This window comes from Zosterops lateralis, assembly GCF_965231275.1.
Source record: "Zosterops lateralis genome assembly, chromosome: 1".
In the NCBI taxonomy this organism is placed as follows: domain Eukaryota; kingdom Metazoa; phylum Chordata; class Aves; order Passeriformes; family Zosteropidae; genus Zosterops; species Zosterops lateralis.
Window position 1 is genome coordinate 142981930 of NC_139762.1, and position 24945 is coordinate 143006874.

At 40.4% G+C, this 24945-nt stretch overlaps 1 protein-coding gene and 1 long non-coding RNA gene across 3 annotated transcripts in view; one reads left to right on the forward strand and one right to left on the reverse strand.

Annotated features, from left to right (window-relative positions):
* Nucleotides 1-76: 76 nt before the first annotated feature.
* LOC310906058 lies at nucleotides 77-11832 on the forward strand. 2 transcript variants are annotated; one of them, XR_014589345.1, is made up of 4 exons: nucleotides 77-533; nucleotides 6187-6352; nucleotides 8925-9118; nucleotides 10819-11832. It is a non-coding gene; the product is annotated as an uncharacterized lncRNA (long non-coding RNA). The 2 variants fall into 2 exon arrangements; XR_014589346.1 differs by lacking the exon at nucleotides 77-533 and adding an exon at nucleotides 5490-5666.
* The window catches only part of NSMCE2 (NSE2 (MMS21) homolog, SMC5-SMC6 complex SUMO ligase), a 125456-nt gene continuing 108886 nt past the window's right edge, over nucleotides 8376-24945 (reverse strand). Inside the window, exons 5-7 of the mRNA XM_083855053.1 lie at nucleotides 12280-12365; nucleotides 11840-11946; nucleotides 8376-8774 (exon numbers count right to left, since the gene is read on the reverse strand). Coding sequence (XP_083711179.1) covers nucleotides 8654-8774; nucleotides 11840-11946; nucleotides 12280-12365 — 314 coding nt within the window. The 3' untranslated portion in view covers nucleotides 8376-8653. The remainder of the gene's footprint in view (nucleotides 8775-11839; nucleotides 11947-12279; nucleotides 12366-24945) is intronic.

Here is a 24945-nt window from a genome sequence, read left to right on the forward strand (position 1 = left end):
CCAGGTCAGTACAAGCGGCACAGAGGGACGAGGATGGGCCCCCCAGCCCTGAAGCCCGTGATGCCACGCATGCAGGTATTTGCTCAGATTCCTGACAGATAACTGCACAGCAAACCCATGCATGCCTTCAGCTACTTCTAGTGTATTTTAAGAAACACATGAAACTCTTGTGCGGGATGACTCATAGCATAGCAGTCCCATTAATGCATTTAAACATAAAACGCATATGCCATAAAGGGATATCCCAGGGCCTGCATTTCTTTCTTTTTTCTTTTTTTTTTTTTTTTTTTTCTTTCCCAGAAATACAATGCCGTTAATGCCAGCAGATTGTTTTCTGAGTGATTCACCACAACTCTCAAAGCACACTATTTTATTTGGTTCCTCTTATAGGTAAAACACATGCAAGTATCTATCAGACCTTTTTTTTACTTTTCCCTTCCTGGAAGTTTAATGATTGGAATGCTGCTGCTGGGTGAATTAACTGGTAGGATGCCACATGTGTGGGCTGCTTCCTACATCTGAGACACCACAAGGTAAATGTGTGTGTAAGGGGAGGGTGTCAATACCTTTGAGGACAGGGGAAGGGTGCAGACACATCAAAACAGCAATGGACCTGTGTAAAAGGTACTCCTGGGCATTAGTAGTGTGTACCAGTATCTCCTGTAGCTCTCTCAGAGCTGAGATGCAGTGTGAGCAGGAATGAAGGTGTCCTCACCCTCCCAAAGATCCCCCTCTCAACTCCTGTGTCAGGTCACTGTCCTTGCTGAGGAGAAGGGCTGTACTGAAGATCTACTGCACATGTTGTTTGAAGCTACATCCTTCATCTGTCCATCCTCCCATCCATTTAAAACCTCTTGGTCCACACCATGGGGACACAGTGGCACCTGAGCACAGTGCTTGGTTCAAGCTACTGGCAGCCAAACGGGGCTGGCACCCACTGAGGTGCTGAGGAAGGGGAAAAACCTCCTCTGGTTATCCTAGCTCCCCCAAAAAACACCTGGCATGTGAGGAGAGCAGAGGTACACAGCATTGTACCTCACAGTCCTGCCACATTCTCCTGGTGCCTGGGCAGCCTTTTCTCACAGGGATTACAGCAATTTCATGCTCTGTATGTGTGTCCCTGCTAACTGGAGCCCTGAAACTGGGCGTGCAGTCCCCAAAGGCCAGGAAAATGTAACCCCTGGGGCATTCATCACAGAAGTGCTGGTGTGTGCCCTCTTCTAGTTGACTGTATAGACTAAACTACAGTTGACTGTCTACATGTGACTGAGACACACCAAAGCCTAAGTCTCACAGGTCTCTGCAAAACGGGTGAAGTTCTTGACAGAAGGAAACCTTTGTTGCTTCTTTAAAATGCCTGGCAAGCTGTCAGGTACTCAAAGCACTAATGTCATGGCTAAATATTTAGTAGCTATTATCACTCGTTAGTCTTATGTTTTGGGTACAGAACGTAGGAAAAGGTCCACATCCAGATTCCCCTCCATCCCCACCAAATTCATTTCAAGATGCAGAGCAGAGAAGTGATTCCCACTTTGGCTTTTCTGGTTTTTCTAATTTTGGCCAATCCCCAAAATGCAAAAAAATAAAAAAGGGATGCCAAGGATGGTGTCTGATGACCTGCATGGTATGCTCTTTCTCAAAGGGCTGAAGCTTGTCCTCCTTGCCCATCTCTGCCAGTGCTTACATGCAACCCTGGTTTGTTAGGAACTAGTGCTGAGAACAGGAGGAACTCCAGGAAGAGATTTGTGAAAAACTGTTGCAACATTTCAGTATTAGAAGGTTTTTGCAGAAAATGGGGCAACCACACTTGCCATAGCAGCCTTACGCTTGTTGCAGGTCACACCAGTGGCTTTTAAGCATCCAGGCTTATCTCCTGCATTAGTTTCCTCCTGAAATCAAAGGCTATCTTTTGGGGTCTTCCTTCTATTCCCTGCACAAACCTTCATCATTCCATCTCCCCCTTCCCCAAAAAAGACTTTTTAGTGTCCTACCTGTGTAGCATATGTGATGAAAACTATCATGGCAATTCCCAGTTGTGCCTGTGGTGAATTTATGCCTGAATGGCTTTACAGCCCTTCAAAATGAACCAGGGCAATGTTACATGTCTCCAGTGGACAGCACTGAAAATCACTGTGGAACACAGATCAGTGCACAATTACAGACCTAATGCTGGGATAAAACATTGACTCTGTGGATGAGTCCTGCTATCCGAGTGTCCAAAAAAATAAACTGCTGTGAGCCAGCAGAATACAAGAAACCATCACTCAGCCCTGATGTTCCAAAAGGACTTGGTACCTGTGAGGTGGGCAGGGATGACCTTTGGAATTACAGTTCAGTAGTCTTTGTGCTTGGCAAAGGACAAGAGTATGCAACAGGCACCTTCCTAATGCTACCAAAGTCTGAGGAGCTCTCAGTCAAAGGACATTGGAAAATCATTACAAAAAGTAGATCCTGCCTTGGTAAAGGCCAGTGCTGTCTCCTCACTTCCTGGAGTCCCAGCTGCTAGGCAAGGATGTGGGACTGCAGCAGAAAAAGAGCCTGTGGAATGTTTATTACAGAATGGGCACGTCCTAGCAGAGGGAACAGTCTTGCCCAGCACAGATTTGCCAGAACTGTGGCAAGGTGAATATTGCTCTTCATATATTTTTTCTCTTTTTTGAAAAAGACAAGCAGCTTAGTGTATCTGTGAAATGAAGACTGAAGAATCCAGAATTTCTGGTGCTCAGGCATTGATCTTCCCTTTCCTGTTATTTTATTTAAGGGAATTTTTGTTGCATGGTTTTCAAGAATCTACCTGTCTTGCCCTCAGTCAGTGCTTACACTCACCTGAGCAGCTGCTTTTCCTTAGATACTCACAAAATTATCTCTGTTGCTCCAGTTCTCTGACCCTTTATCTCTGTAACTAGAGCAGCCAGAGGCAATGAGAATTGTGTAACCATCTCCCCACTTCCCAAGTGCTTGGGACAGGTCTGGTAACTTTGACAGTATGTCTCATGGGACACAGAATAAATCTCAGATTAGGGCACTTATAAATAAACTGGCTGCCTGCTACAGGAAAAATGAAAAGGTCTTTATTTGAGTTACTGGATGAGAGAGGCAAGGCACACAAATATTTTGACTACTATTAAACTGTTGGTAAACTATGAAAAATAAGTATCTTCATTTTAAAAGTTATCTCAAGCCATGTAATGAAAATTAAACTACTTCTAGATTGAAAGCCAACAACTGAAAACCAGCATATCATCCATAATCTACTGTTGTACAGATTTACCCTGCACAGATGGGGCTCAAAGAGTAGTCATATGGCCAGGTGATAAAGAACTAAAAGAAATGTTTTTTATAGCAGAGCAGCATCTGTGATAACCCACAGCCGTGCTCAGACACTGTGGAACTTGGCGGCAGATTCAGCGCTCAGATATAAAACACATGACGAGCACTTAGTGACATCAAAAGGAGCGCAGTGCAATGGTGTTCAGATGTCTCCCCTCGAGCCCACACAAAAGCTGCTCTGAGGGCTGCTCTAGCTCGGAACTCTCAATGATTCCCTTTTGATAAGCCTGTTGTTATTGAATCCAAGGAGTCTTATGAGCAGCCCCTCCTGACTTTGTTCCTTTGCTAACTGAAGCGCATCAAGGCTTCTTCTGTTGCCTGAAAGAAGTGTGAAGGTTCAGGTTTTAGACCTCAAATCCTGTTTTTACTTCAGAAGTTGATTGCACAAGTGGACAGTGAATGAGTGTCTCCGTTTCCCTTGCGGTCAGAGAAGATCCTATTCATACTGAGTTTACAAGCAAACACTTCCTTTGGTAAGCTTCCCATGCAATTCAATTCATGTGCGTGCTTTCAGGCTCTGTCTTTGGGTCTGGACTAACATCAGAACAAGCAAGAGAGGCAGGCTCTCGTGTCAGCCCACCACAGCCTTTTCTGCAGTGCTCTGAAATGATGAAACACACTGTGTTTTCTGCACACTGCTGCAGTCCTGTCAAGTCACTGGGATTATTCATGCATCAAGAGGCTAAGCACATACATGGGTATCTACTGGATGATGTACACCCATTCCAGAATTTTACTTGCCTAACAATCAATCTAATGTTTTTGCTCTTTATAGTTACTGGCTGGGAGCCTAGAATCTGCTGGCACCTACACACAGGATTCTCCTCTGAGCATTCTGTGACCACGTCAGGTGTTTGAAATATTGTGTATTAACAATAAGTACTTTATGACCAGCAAATAAATTATTATTTGCAGAAGACTTGGAATTTTCAGTCAGTACTAGTTTGAACCTGTAGTGAGGTGCCATCAGCTTAAGGCTTTGGCTGTGGTAACAGAAAGAAAGACCTGACCTTGGGATATTCTAACATTTTCCACTCCAGGAAGCTCTTTTCTAAGTTCATCTTCTTCACTGTATAACAGAGCACTATCCATTAGGCAAATGTTTAGTAAATGGACACAGCAGGATCCATACATGAAGATTTTTAATGAAGGTGAAGATTAAGATTCACTTGATATGGCAGTGAAAATAAAAGTTGCACAGTAAATTCTAAGCTAGCTCTGGCCACAATACTTGAGAAAAATGACACAAAGTACTTGTGACCACAGGTAGGTAAGACCTTTGTCATCAGCCACTCATGAGGAAACATGAGTATCCAAGAGGACATTGTCTAAAATAAGGCAGTGTGTTGGCCTGGGCTGTTGAGTCATCAGTATCACTTCCTGCAGCCCCTGCTTTTGCTCCGGGTATTTCTCAAGGGAGCACTGACTTTTTGATTCTTCGAGAATGAATAAGATCACAGCTCCAGAGCAGTAATGATGAATATGTCCTTGATTCAGAGGAATGTGCACTCCTTTTAGCACAAGTGTGCCAAATCTTCCATGAGATGCGCCTGATTAGTTTTTATCTTTATTCGTCATGGCTTCACTGATTTGAAAACTTCAGACTCTCTAGTTGTAAAATGGAGAATTCACAGGAAGAATCTGTTCAAGTGAGAGAGTGAGCTGTGTTAACAGCTTGTGCCTCAGGGTACCACTGAAAGTTGTATGTGGATCTCTCTTGCCTTTTCTTTAATTCAGTATTTGCCTAGACATTTCTTTAATCCCTCAAAATACTATGTTGAACTTCTCTAGCAGAGACAGATTCTCACCAGTTTTCAGTGACAGATCCTTCTCAGCTACACTGAGGTTTGCTGCATTTGTAAAGCACACCTTACAGAAAAAGGAAAAAAAACAACAACCACCTGACCTCTGAATTCCTTTTTAAAAATATCATTGCAAAATTCCTGACGTCAGACAATGAGACACAAATTACCCTGTGAACTGTTAACATATGCCTGTTTACATATGATATCTTATAGCCAAAGCAGATTAAGATTTGAAGGTTTAACTGCTGTTGAGTTTCCACTTCTGTGAATCATACAGATCATACAGCTTATTCATCACAGGCACTTATTTTTATTCTTTAACTCTTTCAAGCTACTTCTTCCCAGAGTGGAGTTTAGTGGGAACGTGGGATGCATGGGAACACAGAGATCACAACTGCACAACAAACCCCAAACTTTGCAAATGAAAGAGTGAAGAGCTGCCATTAACTGCAGCCACCCCAGTGAATCAGTAGTGGTTTTATCTTGCACCAAGTGAGCTGACAGGCTCAGAAGCCTTCCCCAGTTGCCAAGGTGAGTCTGTCCTTCCACCCAGTTGAATGCCAGCTGCAGTGGATGCTGATGGCCAACCCTGGAATCTTTCAATTTAAAGAGGAAAATTATTTGTAAGAACCAACAAGAGAGAACTAGCCATGACAAAATCAACTGGATGGCTCAAGTTTCAGGTTCAAAGAAAAAAAAAAAAAAGTTCATCATACTAGGATCCTTTGGATGCTATGTTATAGTTTAAAATAAGAAATGTCATACATTTTAGTGAGAACTTCATTGATTTCAGTAAACACAGGCAGTTTATTCTAGCACTTGAGTCTGTGTGGTGCATCACTGATTCTAATAGGACTCAAGTACTCTCACCAGCAACCCTGACACAAGTGAATGAGTATCTGTCTTTTTCTGGATAACATGGCCATATTTTAAAAGAGAAATCTCTGTTGATAAAAAAAACATTTAAATCCACATGCCTATTCACCTCAGATGTGATTGTTATTAAAGCTAGGCAAGTGAGTGCTGCCAAAAATCAGTCCATTTCTTTCAGGTGAAACCAAGAAGGATTTAGGAACTAAGCCTGCACTTCACTTGCTGTTCAGGTTCTCTGATTCACTGACACTGCCTGGCTCAGGCTACCAAAGGAGAGAAGGAAGATGATGTATTTTGAAGGAGGAATATGAACATTCAAAAATGCCTTTCCTCTTAGAGTGGCTGTAAGTGACTATTTGCTCTTTTCATTTCAAGTGTTGCTTCAGCTTTGTTTTTTTTTTTCTCCCAGCTGCATCATCCTAAGCAGGCAGTTCACCTTATTACCCGTGGATTAGCTAACAGGGGCTGAGTGCAGCACTGTGATGGGTCAAGCCTCTTTTTCACGCAGGACAACAAGGTGTAACCAAGACAGCAATCTCCCTCCCAGCATTACTCACTGGAACATGAGGGCAACGAACCATATCAGGAACTGCAGCAATCCAAGGCTATACTGGTACAAATGCCACAGGTAGCAAACCAAACCTGTTGCCACCAGTTTGTTGGTAGGGATCTGGGTATAATTTACCATTTATAATGTTATGTGTTATTGGAAGGCACACTCAAGCAACCCAGACACCTACACAAACTAAATTTGAGGTGCAACACTTGTGGCCATGGATATATGTACATCTTTGCATCTGAAAACTTGGGAGGCTGGTTATCACTAGGGATTGAATTAGATCCAAGAGGACAATGTTAATGCACCTCTGCCAGAAACTGCAAAGCTTGTTTAACCAATGCAAGTTTCTGTTTCTGACTGTTCTGCTTAGAAATGGTTCAAGCAAACTTAAAGATGAAACAAAAAGGATATTCCCTTCCTGTTTTATTTTTTTTGTTGTTGTTTTGTTTTGTTTGTTTGTTTGTTTGTTTGCTTTGTTTGTTTTGTTTTTTGGGGTTTTTTCAATGCTATTTTTAATATCCTCTCTTGTGGTACTTAAGTGACCCACCTTAAAACTATAGGTTTGAGCCCCAAGGTATCTTAAAAGGGACCTGATTTTACACATTAAAATGCAAATACATACTGCTCAACCACCCCCCAGTCCCTCTCAGCTATTTCAGCTGGGCTCCCGTGGCAGAAGCACCCACGCTCACTGCCAAGTTGGGAAAAGATGGACCTCGAGGGTTAGACCACATAATGAAAATTAGCCAGCCAATTCCCATGAAGTGTTTTGAACACAAAAGCCCAGTGCCAGTAATAATGGCTCAGTTCTCTTTTTCAGCTATGAAATCAGCTTGCAGATTAATATTCTTCAATTACAAAATAACAATTTTCAGCTTGAAGTGGTTTGGGCTCTTAAGTGCAATTGGGGTTAATAATGGTCTGTGAAAGGAGAGCTGTTAGCAAACAGTAACCCAGAGTGAAAGCCTTAGCATATGGGTACCTCAGCTACATTTTACATGAAATGTCAGACTGTAAATTCAGAAAAAAATACATAGGAAAATACCATCTAGCCCACTAAAGATGCCAAAGCTCAAAGAAACCTGTATTTTCTGCTTACATATGCCAAGAGATAATTGCCATCTGACTGCCAAGGCAGCTCCTTTTACCTGTGGTTATTTCTAACTCATGCATATATATGGCTTACCTGCCTGATGTGTTCAGATCAATTTAGGCAATAAATAGTGTCACAAAGTTTCAGTTCTTTTATGGATCTGTGCCCAAAAGCATAGATATCTGAAGCTTATATAAAATGAGATTAACTGCTTTTCAATCCAAGGCATATGGTTACAATATATTTGTGCTATCTAAAATTTAGTTACTGGAATACCTCTGTAAATAATTGTAGTCTTCCAGCCTACGATATTAAAGTAAAGCCTTCTGGGACTCCCAAATGCAAAAAGCCTGAATTAAATGCTTCTGAATTTCTAACTTAAAAAAAAAAAAAAAAAGCTTAAGTCAGGACAGAATGTTCAAAAATTATAAAAACAAGGCCAAGATCCTCAAAGCTGAGTGGTTATTCTCTGTGGCCACAAAGTATAAGTGTGCAAAACTTGCTGAAAATTCGTCTCCAAGGTTTATGTTAAAACATGGGCATGGTCCCAAGCACTGAAAATCCTTGGTCACAGTGCTCAGAACTCCAGGCATTCCCAGTAGTTACAGAGACAGTAACAGAACCATCTGCAATATAGAGCAAAACACTCATTATTACACGCTGGCAGGATCTGCATCTCTAACACGCTGAAGAGACTAGCACGCTGACAAGGAAGTTTAAATGCTGCAAAACATACTTTATTTACCAAATGCAAACTTTCAGAAATTCAGAGAAGTAGAAAAAAAACCAAACAAGTTTAACTGGAATTCCTTATATTTCTGAGTTGCACTCCGCGACAGCAGAGACCTTCAATTTTGGCTATAAATGAAACATTTAACAATTATTTACCTATAAATGAAACACCTAACAAATAACAATCAGTTATACAATCTATTTAGAATTAGCAACTTATCTCTAGTAACAAATTTTCTTTGTGGCAGTAGCATATCCAGCTCACGTGTCCATTGTTGACCAGCTTTGTTTATTCTGACTGTCGATCACTCTTTTAAGTGCTTCATCTGGTACAAGATCTGATCCTTTTACATCAACGTGGCTACAGCCCATTTTAGGGCATCTGTTAGAAAGAAAAGAGAGACTCCATTAAATTGGAAGAATTGTATTTGTCAGATATAGCTTTTTGCATAGCATCTGCTTGCTTTTTTTTTTTTAATCTGGAATTCACTCCTTCTGTCAGGTCCTTGTTACCTCTTGGCTTTTTCACCAGCTCTATGTGGGAAAAATAAATCTGTCTCAACTGGTGAGAATCATCAGCTGAAGGAAGGAAAGAAGGAGCACAGTGAGAGATGGAGCCTTTCACCTGTAGGTCACTCTCTGGCTTCAAGCACACAAGCTGCTTTCATCAGCAATATCAGCATTGCATGGACACCTTCCTCTGTTGCTTTCTCTAAGAAACTGCAGGTAAATACCTCTTACCTTACTAACTATAATCTTCACTAGCAGATAAGTAGGGAAATTATTTTCTAGGGAAACAAATAAAAGGGAGTGAGTCTTGCCACGACTGACTGGTGAATCAGTGGACTATTTAGCTGGTGTAAAAATCAACCTGACCTTTTATGAGCTGTGAAAGCTCAGAAAGGAGAAATGGGGTAAAATTAACATCCTCTAGATGATAATGACATACAAAATGTCTTACAACTACTTGAAACAGCCAGATAAAGACAGTAGGGTGAAAGATATTTAGAGACCAAAGGTCATTTTCCTTTGGTGGTAGCCCAAACGTACACAGATGGTATCTACAGTCAGAAGTAACACTTTTCCTCAATTTTTCCTCTCTTAGAGTAACTTTTGTCTGACGTGCTGAACTTATTTACACTCAGTACTCCCAACTTTTACTCCAGATTTGTCCACAGCTTACTGTGTTTGTCATAGATCAGTCATTTAATTGCTCTGTGCCTCAGTTTTCCCATTTATCACCTCAACACAGCAATAGCTTGCCAGATTAATGAATAACAAGTGCTCCAAAAGCTCCCCACATTTCCTGTAAGCATAAAGTATTAGTATGTCCTTCCAGGCAGTGGAAAACAGTGAGCAAACCAAGAGAGACGTAAGAGTTGCCTCCAGGAGTGTGTGACAAGTCTGTCAGCACGGGGCTGTGTGTACGTCAGCTGAAGGGCTGGCAGGCAGGCACAGCGCTGCCAAGGGCGCCAAAGGGATCCCGTGCATTCCAACCGGGAAAGAAACAGCCACTCTGTGTCTCCAGAGTGAGCAACAGCTCTGATTCCACAGTCAGGAGAGCGAGGATCCTGTAGGCAAGCCCTGCTCTGCCAGGACACCTGCTCCCACAAGGAAGGTCCCTGGCAGAAGCACAGCCCAGCAGCCATGCCATGAGATTGGGATACAGAAAGAGGGAACTTGTTGCAACAGCTGGCCTGTCTTCCCACCACAGCTGATGATGGGTTTTCGAAGTACCTGCATTTTCAAGAGAAAGTTTAAAATTACAGCAGGTCGGTCAGACTGGGCAGAGAAAACCAAGGAGTCCTTCTTAATTTAGTTACAGTGAAGCTGTGGTGTTGCTCTGTGGGTGCTTTTCTAGCACTGGAGTAACTGCTGTAAAAATGGTAAAGCTGCAAGCTAAAACCTCAGTTTTAAGAACTGCCAGTGTTATACAGCTGATATGATTTTTTAAACTTAAGTCTTCCATTTCTTAAAAGGAAAAATAAAGTTCAATCATGTGACCCTATTTTTTTTCAGCAGAGCTAAAACTTTTGATCTACTACAACAATTTCTCCTAAACTGACATTATTCCGATGGATTTAACAACACAGAGAAATATTTAGATACAAACATCCTAAATTCAGTATCAGAGAAGGTATTCTTGTCACTGGACTGTTGAGCACATGCTTTTTAGCCTCTCCCTATCCTCCAGAAAAATCACTTTCCTCCAAATTGATAGCTATTTCTCAACTCCTGTTCATTTTTTCAGCCAAGTTTCTGTCCATCCATGTTGCTGGTTTTGTTGTTATTCCCAGTATATTGCACCCATTCCAGATTTTTCCCTAGACTTTGTAACACAAGCAAGGTACTTCCCATCTTGTTCTTCAAGCTCTTTTGACACTGAGGTAGTGGCTGGGCATCCTAGCTAATGCTTGGTTTTATAGCAGGGCTTTCCTGGAGCAGGGAAGGAGCATGGAATAAAAACTCCAGCTCCACCTTTGTAACCCCCATGGAGGACTGTGTAGAGCCTAACAGAAATGCCAGATCGACAGATGGAGGAAATAAGCTGCCTGTGGCATTATCTTCAGGGAAATCAGGTTGCTGCTCTCTGACAGACCTTCCTGAGTAAACAGCATGTTTATTAAGAAGTCCACAACTGGTAAGTTTCCATAAAGTCATCAGCCCAGGAAGGTCTAGCATAAATGGAGTTAAAACAAATGTGAAATCAATGATGAGATGATTTGTCCTCTCAACTTGCTCCAAAAAGCATTAGTGTTCAAGTCTCTTTTCCTTTTATTTTTTTTTTTCTTCTTAAAATCATTCTCATTTTCAAATTTTCTGTAGAGAATTTGAGATTTAAAAATTCAACTGTTAGATATTTTCATTCAAAAAATATGTCCCGTGTGGAAAAGTGACAGACTATTTTGATGATATACGGAAAGAATTATTTAACTGCATCATGGTAGGAATTGCACTGCATTATCTGATCTCATTCATCAATTCTGTTCTACCTACAATGTTGTGGTTTAATATTTCTCACTTTAACACTCAGTTGTTTTAATATTTCTGAGCTGTATTGGAATATAACTGCAAAAGAAGGTGCACAGAGGAAATTATTTTTCATTTACTTCAAGGCTTGCTACATAAGCAGTGAGAACAAATCAGCAACCAAATTTTAGGAAACTGAGGTCTCTGTTGGTTATGGCTACACAAAATCTCTACTTCTGCTGTGCAGCCACAGGTAGCTGTAACTTCCCCACACAATTCCTGAATATTTCCTTACACATTGTTTTCATTAAAAAGAAAAGCACCTTCACATGTCCAGTACTAATGAGGAGACTCTGACTTGGGCAGATGCTGAGATTTTACTTCCTGCAACCTTTCCAATCCAAATACATTTCCTAGAACAAGTGGAGTAAAATTCCACTTACACAGCAAAGCAAACACACATTCTTTTTAGCTTACCGGACTTTTTTCTTTTTCTGCTTTTGAGTCTGGATCATTTCTAGAATGGCATCTTCTTCATAACTGTGTCCACAGACTTTGTTCCGTACTGGCCTCTTCATTGTCATCTGTAATCAGTAAGGATTGATTTAAAGGAACTGATAATGCCCAGGAAAATGCTTCTTCTGAGATTTTATGTGAAACAGCAGGATGTGTGTTTCCCACTCATACAGTCATTCCAGTCAAATTACAGATGAGGTCCTGCTTGGTAAACTACATTCCTACTTACATGGGTTTTCTTCCCAAGCAGTATTACTCTTCTCTGATAACGCTTAAAATTTATACTATTTTCTTGTTAAATATAAGGCTGCTTAACAGGTACTGCAGATTTGTACTAAACAAACCAATGAAGAATATGAAATAACTATTTCCCTGTCAATTACTGCAGCAGTGATACATACCTGTGTAATGGGACAAATAAAGTTCATCTGACTCCGAGTCACAGCTATATCTTCATCAATTTGTTCAATGGTGTCATTAGCATGATCTGTTTTTTAAGACAGTAGAATGGGAAAAAAAAAATTTCTTATTTAATGTAGATTGCCAATACTTACAATAAGCTAATACAATCCAACATTTGCCAAGAACTATCTCACAGTGATATCTAAAATACCACAGCGTGTTTCTGCACCACTCCAGGAACAAGACATTGCAAAAAATACTGTCCTAAATTGTCTTTTAGAAAATGTGGATTTTTATGTTGTAACCACTTTGTGTGTGTGTGTGTGTGCATGTGTGTGTATGTGGCTGTTTACAGCCAATGCTAGAAAGAAAGGCAGGCTGGCCTGAAGATATGCAAAACCTTTGGTATTCACTATTCAAGTCCACCAAAACCCAATAACACACAGATGAGGCCCCAGAACCTAACAAAGGTTGAGGTGGAGCAGATTGGGCAGTCCTACCCTCAATATCAGTTTGTGTTTGAGTGTCATAAATGGGCTTACTGTATAGCCTGTATATACTGTACACACTTTAAAAGGAATTTGTACTGTTTATCATAATGCATCATTTATAAAGTGATGCTGCTGCATTTTGATAAGACTAAAATTAGTGTAAAACAAATGCCAAAAAGTGTCACGGACAGTAGAAATGTTATTGAGGTACCCTTAAGAAGGAGGGACAGAATGAAATATTGACAATTCCCAGAAAACACCCAATGGCCCAGTGCCAGGGAATGAAGGGCAGACAAATGAGAATAAATCCACCTAGAGCTGGAGGAGCTGCATGTCCTCACCTTTACCAGAGGAATAAAGCAAGGTATAAGCAACTCCATGCACCCAGGGGCCCACCAACTAGTGTTCCATGCAGAAGTTAGTTAGCCAAAGTCAAAAGCTGAGACACAGGAGGAGCTCAGGAAGAGACAATTATGTTTATATATATATATAAATTTATATATATAGAGAGAGTACTAAGTATAGCCTTAATGAAATGCATACATGTTGTTTTATCTTCTAACTCCTCCTCTGTTATTGTAAATCTAGGCTTTTAGTTGAATGCATTTGTTTATCTTTGAATCTTATCTAGTAATAACAGCAAACTTAACACCTGCCATAGCTTTCCATTCCTTTGGGGTAGTTCTGCAATGCCTTTGCAGAGGCAGAGAAGGGCCCTGGGGTGCAGTCCTCAAGGTGTCCCAAGCAAAGAACATTTTTCTCTCCAGCTGCACAAGCTGCACTCCAGGGGAGGAGTGAGAAACACAAGTGGACACAGAGAGTTTAGAATTACTTCATTATTTGCCTTCTGCAGCGTCTCAGCCTGGGTTCCCTGTGCTGCTGTTGCACACTATCAGCTAATCTTTGCATCCCTGGTATTCAGTCTCCCACATCTATTAAGGACCAGTGTTTCCTAACTTATGGTCAGCCCTGCGTGCCTGTGTGATACCATCACCTTCCGGATGATACCAGCAGACATCACCCGTGGAGCAACCAAAACCTCTCACACCCAGCCGAGGCTGAGCTCGCTGCCCTGTCAGCCAGCACGGCTCTGCCTGGGGGACTCTTGGCATTGATGTTGCAGCCATTGCTCCACCACAGCACCTCTTGGTATGCCAGCCCCACTTCCAGGCCTTCCTCCTTAACAGAGTTTGCCCTTCTTTCCATTTCTATATTCCAATGTTTAGGAAAGTTTCTGACCCAGGTCCTCTAACCCCAGGTATTGGGATTGAAACTAGATCACCTTTAAGGTCCCTTCCAAGCCAAACCATCTTATGATCCTACTCCTGTGAATACCACAGGAATACTCTGGCAATCATCAAGGATATTTCTTGTCTGCTACTAAGGTCTCATGCAATCAATAGGGTGTGGGTTCTGGAGGAAAAGGAGCTCAAATATCCAATGTCAATCATAATTTCAAGGCTTTAATTTCCAAGAAAATTAACATACCCTCATCAGATACTGACCACCTAACAAAGGAAGACACTTGCAAATCAGAAGGAAAAAGTGGGCACAATTTAATTATAAATGCCAAAAACTGCAATGGTATGGACACCAGAAATGCACTTGTGTTAGTCACCAGTTCTCAGGAAAGAACTCTGTCACATACTATTCTTAGATTGCTCATGTATGTGGTTTATTCTATCATAAGCACATAGTATTTGAAGAAAGTACAACTTTTGGAGGGAAAAAGGGTTTTTTTAAATGAAGCTTTTGAAATACAAAGCAATGGCTGTAATCTCAGTAAGACAGCAAGGCTAAAAAATATTGGAGTTATTGACAGGTGGCAAATTTGGCATGCACTGTTTTACTTCAATATCATAATGATTTTTTTTCTAGAAGGAATGCCAACAAAGAACAAGAGATTCAGATTGTCCTTAAATTCACATATTTTGACATACTGCAGCTCTAATCCTTCCTGTGGAAAACATAACGTTTTTCTATGTTGCACTTTGTTTCAACCCATGAACTTGGGATGTAATTCCAGTGTACCAGGGCATCATGTCAGTCAATGACATTAGAAAGCATCAGTATCAGCAAAATCTAGGATGGGGGATTGTTTACAAAAGATGATTTTTTTTAAAAAAAATCAATATATAGGTGCCAAGGAAGGTGGGTGAGTTTTTAAAATGTGGGGCTTGTGCCTGTGACTTTACTTGTAAAACACAACAATATAAGATAGGCATTTAAGTGGCTTTTTCTGGAAGAGTTTCACCTGTGTAGCACCTTCTGAGTCGCTACTTCCCTCATCACTTTTGTGTATGCTTACTTAGGTACTGACACAAGAATTTAGGAGACTGTAGTGAAGCATCCAAGTTCAAAAATATGAGCTCAAGCTTGGGTACTGGTGCTTGAGCCTCCCCTGAAGGCCTCAGGTCTCTAAATTATGTGAGCTAAATCCCAGGCTGGGGTAAGTCTTTTCCCATACTGGCTTTGGAGGTGATTCAGATGCCTCATGTTTAGTGGTGGAAATTTCATGAGTTGAGACCTAATCCTTGTAGGTGGGGTATATTAATCTTCTTGGATTCAAACTGTCCTCTTGCTGCAAGCTTATCATCAACACTTCAAGTTGCACTTCATTTGCAATTATTTTGTATACAGCCTATCAGAGTGCGGCCCTGACTTCAAGAGGTGATCACAGCCCAAATGAATCATTATTTAAAATATTTCTTTTTCATAAGCAGCTCATATTTTTAAAAACAAATATGCAAGACTGGGATGATGCAAGTAATACCTCAAGCATGTCAATAGCAAATTAGCATAAATCAGATAAACCACCCACAGATTTGTTGTTATTGCTTGATGTTCTACATTACAGAAGAAGAAAGGAAAATACCTTTTTCAGTGATAGTAAATTTTGCAGAGATTACACAACACACACACATACATCCTAAGCTGGTCAGTAAGATGCTCTAAACTGTGGATCTTTATCTGTAGCCTCATACTGGAAGATGTTTTTATTAAGGTCAAAGGGATTTTTTTACCAAATGGAATGTGTAAAAAATTGGAGGATATAAATTGCAAGTCTGACTGTTCTACAGAAAGAAATAAAAACACTGGATCATACATATTTCAGCTAAGTCAGGTTATATTTTTATAAAATTGAGTTTTCCTTGCAAATTAAAAACAGATGCAGAAAACACTAAGTTATTGTTCCCAAAATTCAGATGCTGCCTTAAGTAACAGAAGTGCATACATCTATTTTGGTAGTCTGAGAGATCACATATTAAGTACCTGAACAGTTTCTAGTTTTCCATTCCAGCCAACTGGAACATGTTATGAGTATTAGTAACACATTTTCTATCTGGCTATCTCAGCAATGATGTTTACAGCTGTTGTAATAAAACTGCATTCTTATAAAGGTATCTATTTTTGGTAGCACATCATAATGAATTTTGCAACTGCCAACTTTTTTTTTTTTTTTTACTTATTCAATTTTAATTAAAAGCTGGTATTAATTTATATCTCTATCACTTTTATCTCTTGATAAAATTGTGACTAACATGCCTTAGCTCAGTTTTTACTTACTCTGCTGAGAGAGACTGAAAACTTTTAAGCCAACTTTTTAAAATAGGAAAACCATAGTGCAGTGACATTAACTGCTGGATTGTGAATAATACTAAGCATAGATAATATACATGTTAAAAAAACATGAGAGGAAAAATCCTCTCCGCTATCATTGTTATTTCTATGACCAAGAGACTGCTGTCTGCTCACTACTTCCAGTGTCAGCAATGCCCTCTCCCCAGTTTCTGTTTCTTTAACCTGGTTCTCAGTGAGTACATGTTGCAATGTAAACTCAATTGATTTCTTTCCTTTTGTGCTGGGCTGCTCTGCCTTCTCACCTGCCACAGTCAGACAGTAATCCTGAGAATCAAAGGGTAACGTTAAGCATGTGGGATTGAGTCTTTGTAAGCCTGAGCCACCAGACAGACAAGGTCTTGGCTCCCAAGAGGGTCTATTGTACTGCTGACTCCATAGAAATAACAGCAACTCATCCAGGCTGGGAAAAATCCTATCTCTGAGAGCTCCAAGAAAAACATGAATGTTATGAGGACATGTCAATGCCAAGTGTTCCTGCCAGCAGGGCACAGAAAATAATGAAAGGTGGGGGAGGTGAAGGACACTGTCACATCCAGGAGTTGTGCTCTAGGAGTCAGAAGGCATCTGGGGTAAAGAAGAGCCAGGGCCAAGTCTAAAGGAAGGACCTGAAACTGCTGAGACCACCAAGTAATGCTTGAAAGTGGGTCAGCATGCCCATCACTGCTCTGAATTTGGGTTAGCAGAGAAGCAGACCAGAACGATGTCCACTGTCCTTCCCGAGGGATGGATCTGCAGTAAATGCTGTAGGAGTGAAAGAAGAGGGGAAGCAGAGATTAATACCTTCCTGGCAAACTCTCCCAGTCTCCAGCAATTTGTGGCCAAGGACTTCCTGAGTCAGAGGTAATATCTTCTTACTTAATAAGCCCTGGAGTTTTCCTTCAATGAATTTGTCTAAACTTGGAGAGGGGAATTTTGGCCTGGACCTTTCAGCTTGATTAGAGACAGTTATCTTTGCTAGAAAGGTTAGCAACAGTTTAATTTTCCTTGAAAATTACCGCAGAGGCTGCAGGTTACAGTTTAATTTGATTTTTAAGAGGGAAAATAAGGTGTGCAAGCTACAGCTGCAGTCAAACAGTTCAAAGGCTTTGTGCTTTTTGCCAGAGGCATGCGATAGTTTAATTTGCCAACCAAGCCAAACTAGGTTTTGCATTGAAGTACATTACAATTTGATTACTTGCTGGTGTTGCAATACAAAGTTGATCTAAGGAAGGTGGCCTCTAACACGTCTCTCCAGATTGCAACTGCAAATTTACTTGCTCCTGCCCAGGCCAAGCAACTTGCTGGTAATTTACTGCCAAGTGCTTTGTATGTGCCCTGTTTGACAGATACTTGTGTAAAAAGCACATAGAGGTGCATTTGGTCAATCCAAAATAAAATGACAATCCTGTAAATATAAGCCATTCTTATTTTCCTGGAGTGTGAAATACAAATTAATGTATTAGCAAATTTTTAGTTGCTTTACATAATGGTGGGCAAGGAAAGGATTGTGTCTTGCACTAAGCATCAATCCTCTAAAAACTCCTTTAATGCCAGCAAATTCACAGCAGTTGTGTATTCTACAGTATTTTGTTCCACTAAGCTACAGGTCTTTTAAAGTACATTATTCTAAATGGAATTACTGCTCCCCTTTTACCCATTCACTACTGGGTAGAGCTGCTTTATGCCAGTTTTCCAAAATGGCCTTTAAATGAAGAGAAACTGTGATTTGATGGAAATGTTACTGGACAACTGTTAAAGAAAAATGTAAATGAAGGAGACTGAAAGACACTTGCAGCTACATACAATTTGCTGTTTAATATATCAATAATAAAATGTGAATACAAATCCTAGGGGGAAAAAAAACCCCAACAAAACAACTATTCCAGAAAACCCTGTGAAACCTTCAACTCACACACTAATCAAAGTGAGAAGAGACCAACTTTGCCTTTGGATTTTGGGAAATTCAGACTGTTGTGCAGTGAGAACTGTGTCTGTAGAACAGAAAGGGTATCTTTGATTACACACCACACAACTGAAACAATTTGGTAGGCAAACACAGAGGCAGCTTTCTTGCTCCTTCTGTTATTGCAAAGAAACATGAGAAATCCACACTTCAAAGTCCTTAGATGACATTTTAAACTGCAGTTTCCTCATTGCTGCTGCCTGGACGTGATCTGAAGAAGCTGCTGGGGCAGACGAAGATTACCTATAAAGATGTCATGGAGGCTCATCGGAGGAGCTACTATTTCTGGAAAATCTAAGGTGGTCATATTTTTCCATCTTAACTACCATCATCCATGACGACATGTAAACTTAAGAAGCAGGGTAAGCACCAGAGACCTGCTGAAAATAAACCAACTGATAAACAGACTGCTTAAATGACCAGGAAACTCTAGGGCTACATGAATGCATGCCAGGCATGTGACAATGGAGGACAAGCATTAAGGATGCCACAGTATGAGTGAAGCATGAAAACTGGAATATCCTATGAGGAAAAAATGTATCAGACACAAGCTATTAAATTACAAATATATATAAAGAACATTTTTATTACTTGGGCTTTCTCCTGCTCGTCAGAAGAAAAAAGGCTGATCAATCACTGCTTCATGCAGTATAATGTATAAAGGCAATTGCCATGCTTAGAGAGCATCATTTCATGTATCAGAGAGGAGAAGAATATCACACACATTTAAAAAATGAAGAAAAACACTCCAGGCACATGAAAGAAAAAGTTGCAAAAGATGCAACCAGGAAAAAAAAAAAGCCTACCATTTCATTAGAAGATGAACCACTTTCCATTACTAACATTGTGGTCAGAATCTGGAATGTCACTGATGCAATGCTAACCATCAAATGACATGAACATGTAGGGCTTGCCTACACAGGGAAGTTGTTGCAAAATAAGTGAGGGTGTGAATACAGAATGCATTAACTACTTGGCACTAACTCAGTGTGTGGACACTCCTGCACTAGGAGTGCCTTTTGGCTGTTTAGCCTAATCCACTTCCACACTGGACTTGAGGAAGGCACTGTTAATCCTGGGCTGGGGTAGTGAGAGAACATCTGTTGGTATTGACAGCAGAAGGGAGCCCCATCCATTTCTGCAAAAATCCCTAGCAGCCCCTGGATGGTCTAGTCTGTAAATTTAACTCCTGTTTTCTCAGAACAATCCATTGCAAACATTCTCCACAAGCAGAAATCATGTCCATGACATCTGTCAACAAAAGGTAACATCATGCATCTTGTAACCCCTGTGGCTAGGAGTCACTTTGCCTGTTTCAGTATGTTCTTTGTGCATTCTTGTACACATTCAATTCTGAAAAACTGACAATGGATCTTCAGGTGGAACAAGCTTCTGCTAGAATATGCTCCTGAACAGGACTGTTCCAGGGTAACAGAGAGAAAACAAAGAGCAGTGATGGGGCAAGCAGACCAGGCAGCAGTGGTCCCTAGCAGTCCATCCAACAGGCTGCTATGGAACCAGTGAGCAGAAAACCTCCAGCTACACCAAATGATCATACCCCTAGAAAACTATCACTCAGATTACCATTTCAATCTGTCTCTTCACATTCTCCTCACAAGACTTTTTGACAAAGATTTCACTGTTTTCCTATTCTAAACAGCTCTCTGAAAACACCTTAGAATAATGTGTCCTGGTGCCAGGAGAGCTGTGAATACAGACACATGGAGTTTGTCATGTGTTGGGGGCAGAGGTAGGAATATTTATAAGCTATACCATGAGAGAGGTGAAGCTCTAATCCCTGAACACTAACCTGTTGATTTTGTGATTAGCAAGAATGACACAGACTCAGCAGCTCTGAAACTGCAGAGAAAGCACAGGAAAGAGCAATCTGTCACCTTTGAGAATGGGCAGATTTATAGTACAGAAACCAGCTCCACTAAACCTTTCACTGAAAGGAAGGAGGGGAGAACAGATGTGCTTCTCTTTACCAGAAGACTGATGTAAAATATTGCTTTTGAATAAAGACATGAGTACAAATAATAAAATGTGAAAACAAAATGGTGGGAACAAAATACACTTTTTTCCACCCTCTAAATGTTGAAGTGCTTGAAAGAAATTTTTAGGTGCTATATTTTATTTTAGGATTAGTCTTAATGAAGACAGCATTTGCAATTCTCTTCTTAGTGATGTATTTCAATACTTCACAATGCTTTCTAAAATCCTTACCTTCTTTCAGAATGAATTTACCTAATTTTAAAATGTAACATCAAGTGAATATAATTCAATGTGCAGTGAAGCACTATATATATCCAATAACCTTTTGAGCTTTATTATTAGCACACATAAAAACAGAAGTTGTGTTCATCTCCCAAGTGTTTTAATAGAAATATTTTTTTCTGTATTTTGTGTATAAACTTTACCAATATAGTTGTTCTGAATTCTGCAGCTTTGCATTGCCTGGAATGCCTCTGGGATGGACTGTCACTGCTTCAGACACTGGCTGGGTACTTGCTTGGGGCTGCATCTCCTGCTCTGCTCCTGCCTTGCTTACCAGCCCACAGTTCTGACAACCTCCTTAGAAGAGGAATTTTTCTCAAGCAACAAATCACTTGTAGAAGTACTAACACCCTTCTTCTTCTCTTGAACACAAAGCACTATAGAGAGAGGTCAATTAGAACTATTGTGACAATTTCATTGGTGGAAAACTGAGGCACAGGGCAGGAATACATCCAGAACCACCAGCATCCTGTGTGTTAGACCATTGTCTTTCCCATTAGACCACACTGTCTTACTCCTGAGTAACTAAGGCGAACAAGTTCCAAATACATTCTTAGTGAATGCATCTGTTCCACACTAAAAGTAAAAAATACGACATTGAAAGAACCCAGTATCTTCTAATAATTGCACAATATCTGGTTGTTTATTCTAAGAACACCAACACTTGCACTGGAGAACACATGGTAATTTTCTAGTAAGTCATATTTATAAAACAATACATCTTTGCCAAGCTACATTAAAAAAAAGAAAAAATAATAATTCATATCAAAACAAAATAAGAAATAAAACTGAGTTGTTGTTTAGGAGAGTTTTAAGAGGGACTTGCAGATCAGCCAGTGCTCAATCATAAAATTGCATCGTTTTCATTTAGATTAAAGCAGGGTGACATATTGCCTGTGTGTGTATGAAGACATTCTGCATGAGCTATGCTGTGCACACTGAGGAGATCTTCACTGAAACAATCCTCAGTAAAATGTTCCCCAAAAGAAACAAAAAATGTTCCTAATCTCAGTATATACAGCATCCTCCTTAACAATGTCGTGGTGGGCTTGTGCAGCAAAACATAATGCTGTCATTGGTTCGAGATGATTTTTCTCAACCTGTCCTGTGATGTAAGATTAGGCTTGAGTGGCAGTCAGTAGAAAAAAAATCTAATGCTAGAGCCCTGAGCTATAAATACTCATGGATTATAACTGCAGAAGCCTAGTAGCTTCTGATGGTAATTAGTAGTTAATTTTAAGTGTGATTGATATTTATTTTAAATCCCTTTCAGCAGATTCTCATTTGCCAAGAGTGTAACTGGCAGAGTGCATCTTCTTTAATGCTACATGCATCAGAAAACTCTTATCATTCTATCGCTGTCACTTATAACACAAAACATGCACTTCTGACTTCACCTTGACATTCTGCATGGTGCAGATAACAGACAATCTGGAGATGACTGTGCTTTATGGCAAACATGCTGGGATGACTGTGAGGGGCTTAACTAAGGTCCAGCACTAGGCAGTCTTTTCAACCCTCGAGGTCTCTCTATGCCTACACTTTCTTCTCCAGATCAGCTTTAATAGGGGAGTAAATCAAGACAGAGAAAGAACTTGAACAGCCTCAGCACAGACGAACACAGCAGCAGAAACAAGAATGGCAGAGCAGGACAAGCAGAACAAGGGAAGCCAATGCTGAACTGATGGGACAGCAGTTGCAGTGTCACTGGTGCTTTGTAATAGGGATAACGAGCACATAGCTAAATCACAGGGCATCCTGCACACTCTTCATCTTTCTAGCAAAGGAGTTAATGTTACACTCGTTATTTTAGTCTTATAGTTATTACCAGAATGGAATAACATTACAGTTTACCTCTTAAGAGCTATTAACTTCCCTTGCACACTTTGGATGGCACATCAGCCCTTGCAGAAACACGTACAAGCCCTACATGATGCTGAGGAAGATTGAGGGCTTATATCTCAAAATGAACAGTTTAATATAAGTGAAACAATCAAACTGCACTAATTAGAGAAGGAGACCAAAACTGAATACAAAAGAGCTACCCTAAGGAATCACCTTTTTGTCAGTGCTTCTTTCACATCAGAAATCAAGCACAGCCTTACAACCCAGAATTTAGCTTAGCTCAGTGGTACTGGAACTCTCTGGTTTGTAAAGGTAATTTAAGACTCCTCCTTTTCTATGCATTTGGATATAGCTAGTAAAAATATGGGGGAACTGGGTTCAGTAACTGGAAGAAATGGAAAACTTTTAAGGACTAAATCAATATATAAAGGAGGATCAGAAGAAAGTTGGAGAGAGACTTTTTACCAGGGCCTGCAGCAGCAGGACAAGGAGCAGAGCTTTTAAACTGCAAGAGGACAGATTAGATTGGGTGTGAGGAACACATTCTTTACCATGAGTGTGGTGAGACACTGGAACAGAGAAGCTGTGGATGCCCCATGCCTGAAAGTGTTGGATGGGTCTTTGAGCAGCCTGATTTTGCAGAATATGTCCATGGTAGAGGGGTTAGAACTAGATGATCTCTAAAGGTCTCTTAAACCCAACCCATCTGTAGTATTTCCCTGATTCTAAGATTTTATTTACAGATACCAGCCCTGGCAGATAACAGCTCTTTGAAATCAAATACCACCTTGGCATGGCATGCATGCCAATACTAGAACATGTAACACAATTTAGAACATTATTTGTTAGACCAAGAAAATGAAAAGCACTTTTAGTAAAGACCAAAAAGGGAGTCTCTCCTTTAAAAAATGGAACAATAGAAAATTCTAGTCACAGACAAGCAGCACAGTTAAGACACACTCAGCTTTAACTAAAAAACAGCCAAGATCATATACTTCCTAGAGGTGTCCTGCTAGATTTTTCACTGCAGAGCTATTCAAGGTACAGCATCCCATTTCACATAAAGGAAAACATAAAGTATCAAAAGGACTCTTCAGAAGGCACATACTTGAATAATAACTATTTCTAGCCAGGGAGCACAGGGGAATCTGGAAAACAGCAGCAAGTGCATGCTGGTTTTGTAAACATAGGAAATGATCACTTCCAAACTTTCAGCTGCTTGAGGTGCTGGCCACCCATATGTGACAAACCTAGCAGGGAAGAGTCACCGTATTAGTGACACCCACAGGTATGTGGAAAGGGCAGTCATTTAGCAGTAAGCAGAGTTCCTTGGGAAGTGACAGTCTTTGCAATCACACATTCCTGGGTTACTACATTTGGCCTCTGGCTTGTACAGCACAGAGCTTGAAACCAGGAGCTCGATTATCACTGACAATGCTGATCTGGAATTTCAGGAATGGGTTGTAGTGGGTCCCAGGAAGCAAACAGCACTTATGAAGCAAAGAAGCACTCTATGCCTTTGCCAACACAGAATGTTATGTTGCTCTGAGATGTTGCAAGAGCATGAAAGCAGTGTGGGAAAAGTGCAAACAGAGCTGGTGCAGTAGGAACTACAAACAGAATCACATTATTAACCAGAGAGGCAGGAAGCTGTATGGAAATTCACACCACTCAGTGCCTGAAAATTTTCTTCAGCAAATTATTGAACAATTGGGCTGTAAGCAGCTAAACGATACCAAGGTAGTAGGAGATAGTCAATAAGTTTCTTGACAAATCAAATCACACCAAACTGACCTAACCAGCTGCTCTGATAGATGAACTGTCCCTGATGGACTAGAGAAGTCAGCTAACCTACATACCCTGATCTTAAATACAGCTTTTGGTGTTTTCCACATGACGTCCTCCCAAGTAAACTAAAGAAATCAGTATAGATCTTCACCCAGATCCAAGAAACAACACAATAATTAGGCTTTCTTCTGATTACAGTTTCTTTCTTTGCTAAAACAGAACATTGGTGTAACAATCATTACAGTAATGCCTAAAAACTATAATAGAGATTAAACAAGATTGTACAAGACACTATACACATTCATGAAAAGACAATTCTGGCATTGCAGAGCTACAGTCTAAACAATCAGGACAGACAAGGGAAATATTTCACCAGCACTGTCAGAGATGAGAAACTGAGGCAGAAAAAGATTATGAGCCTGACTTTCAAATGAGCTCAGCACATTTCTTGCTGAGCTTGCTTGAAATTCTGGCCATAATCAGCATCATGGAAATCACTAGATACTGAGCTCCTTTGAAAACCAAACTTCAATATGAAAATTTGGCCCCAGAAGTCTTTTGAAAATCAACATCAAGAGGCTTACCCAAGGTCACCCAGGAAGTCAGTGGCAGGGCTGGGAACTGAACTCACATCTTCTGACTCCCACTCTGGTGAATAACTAATGTCACCCTGTTCTTGT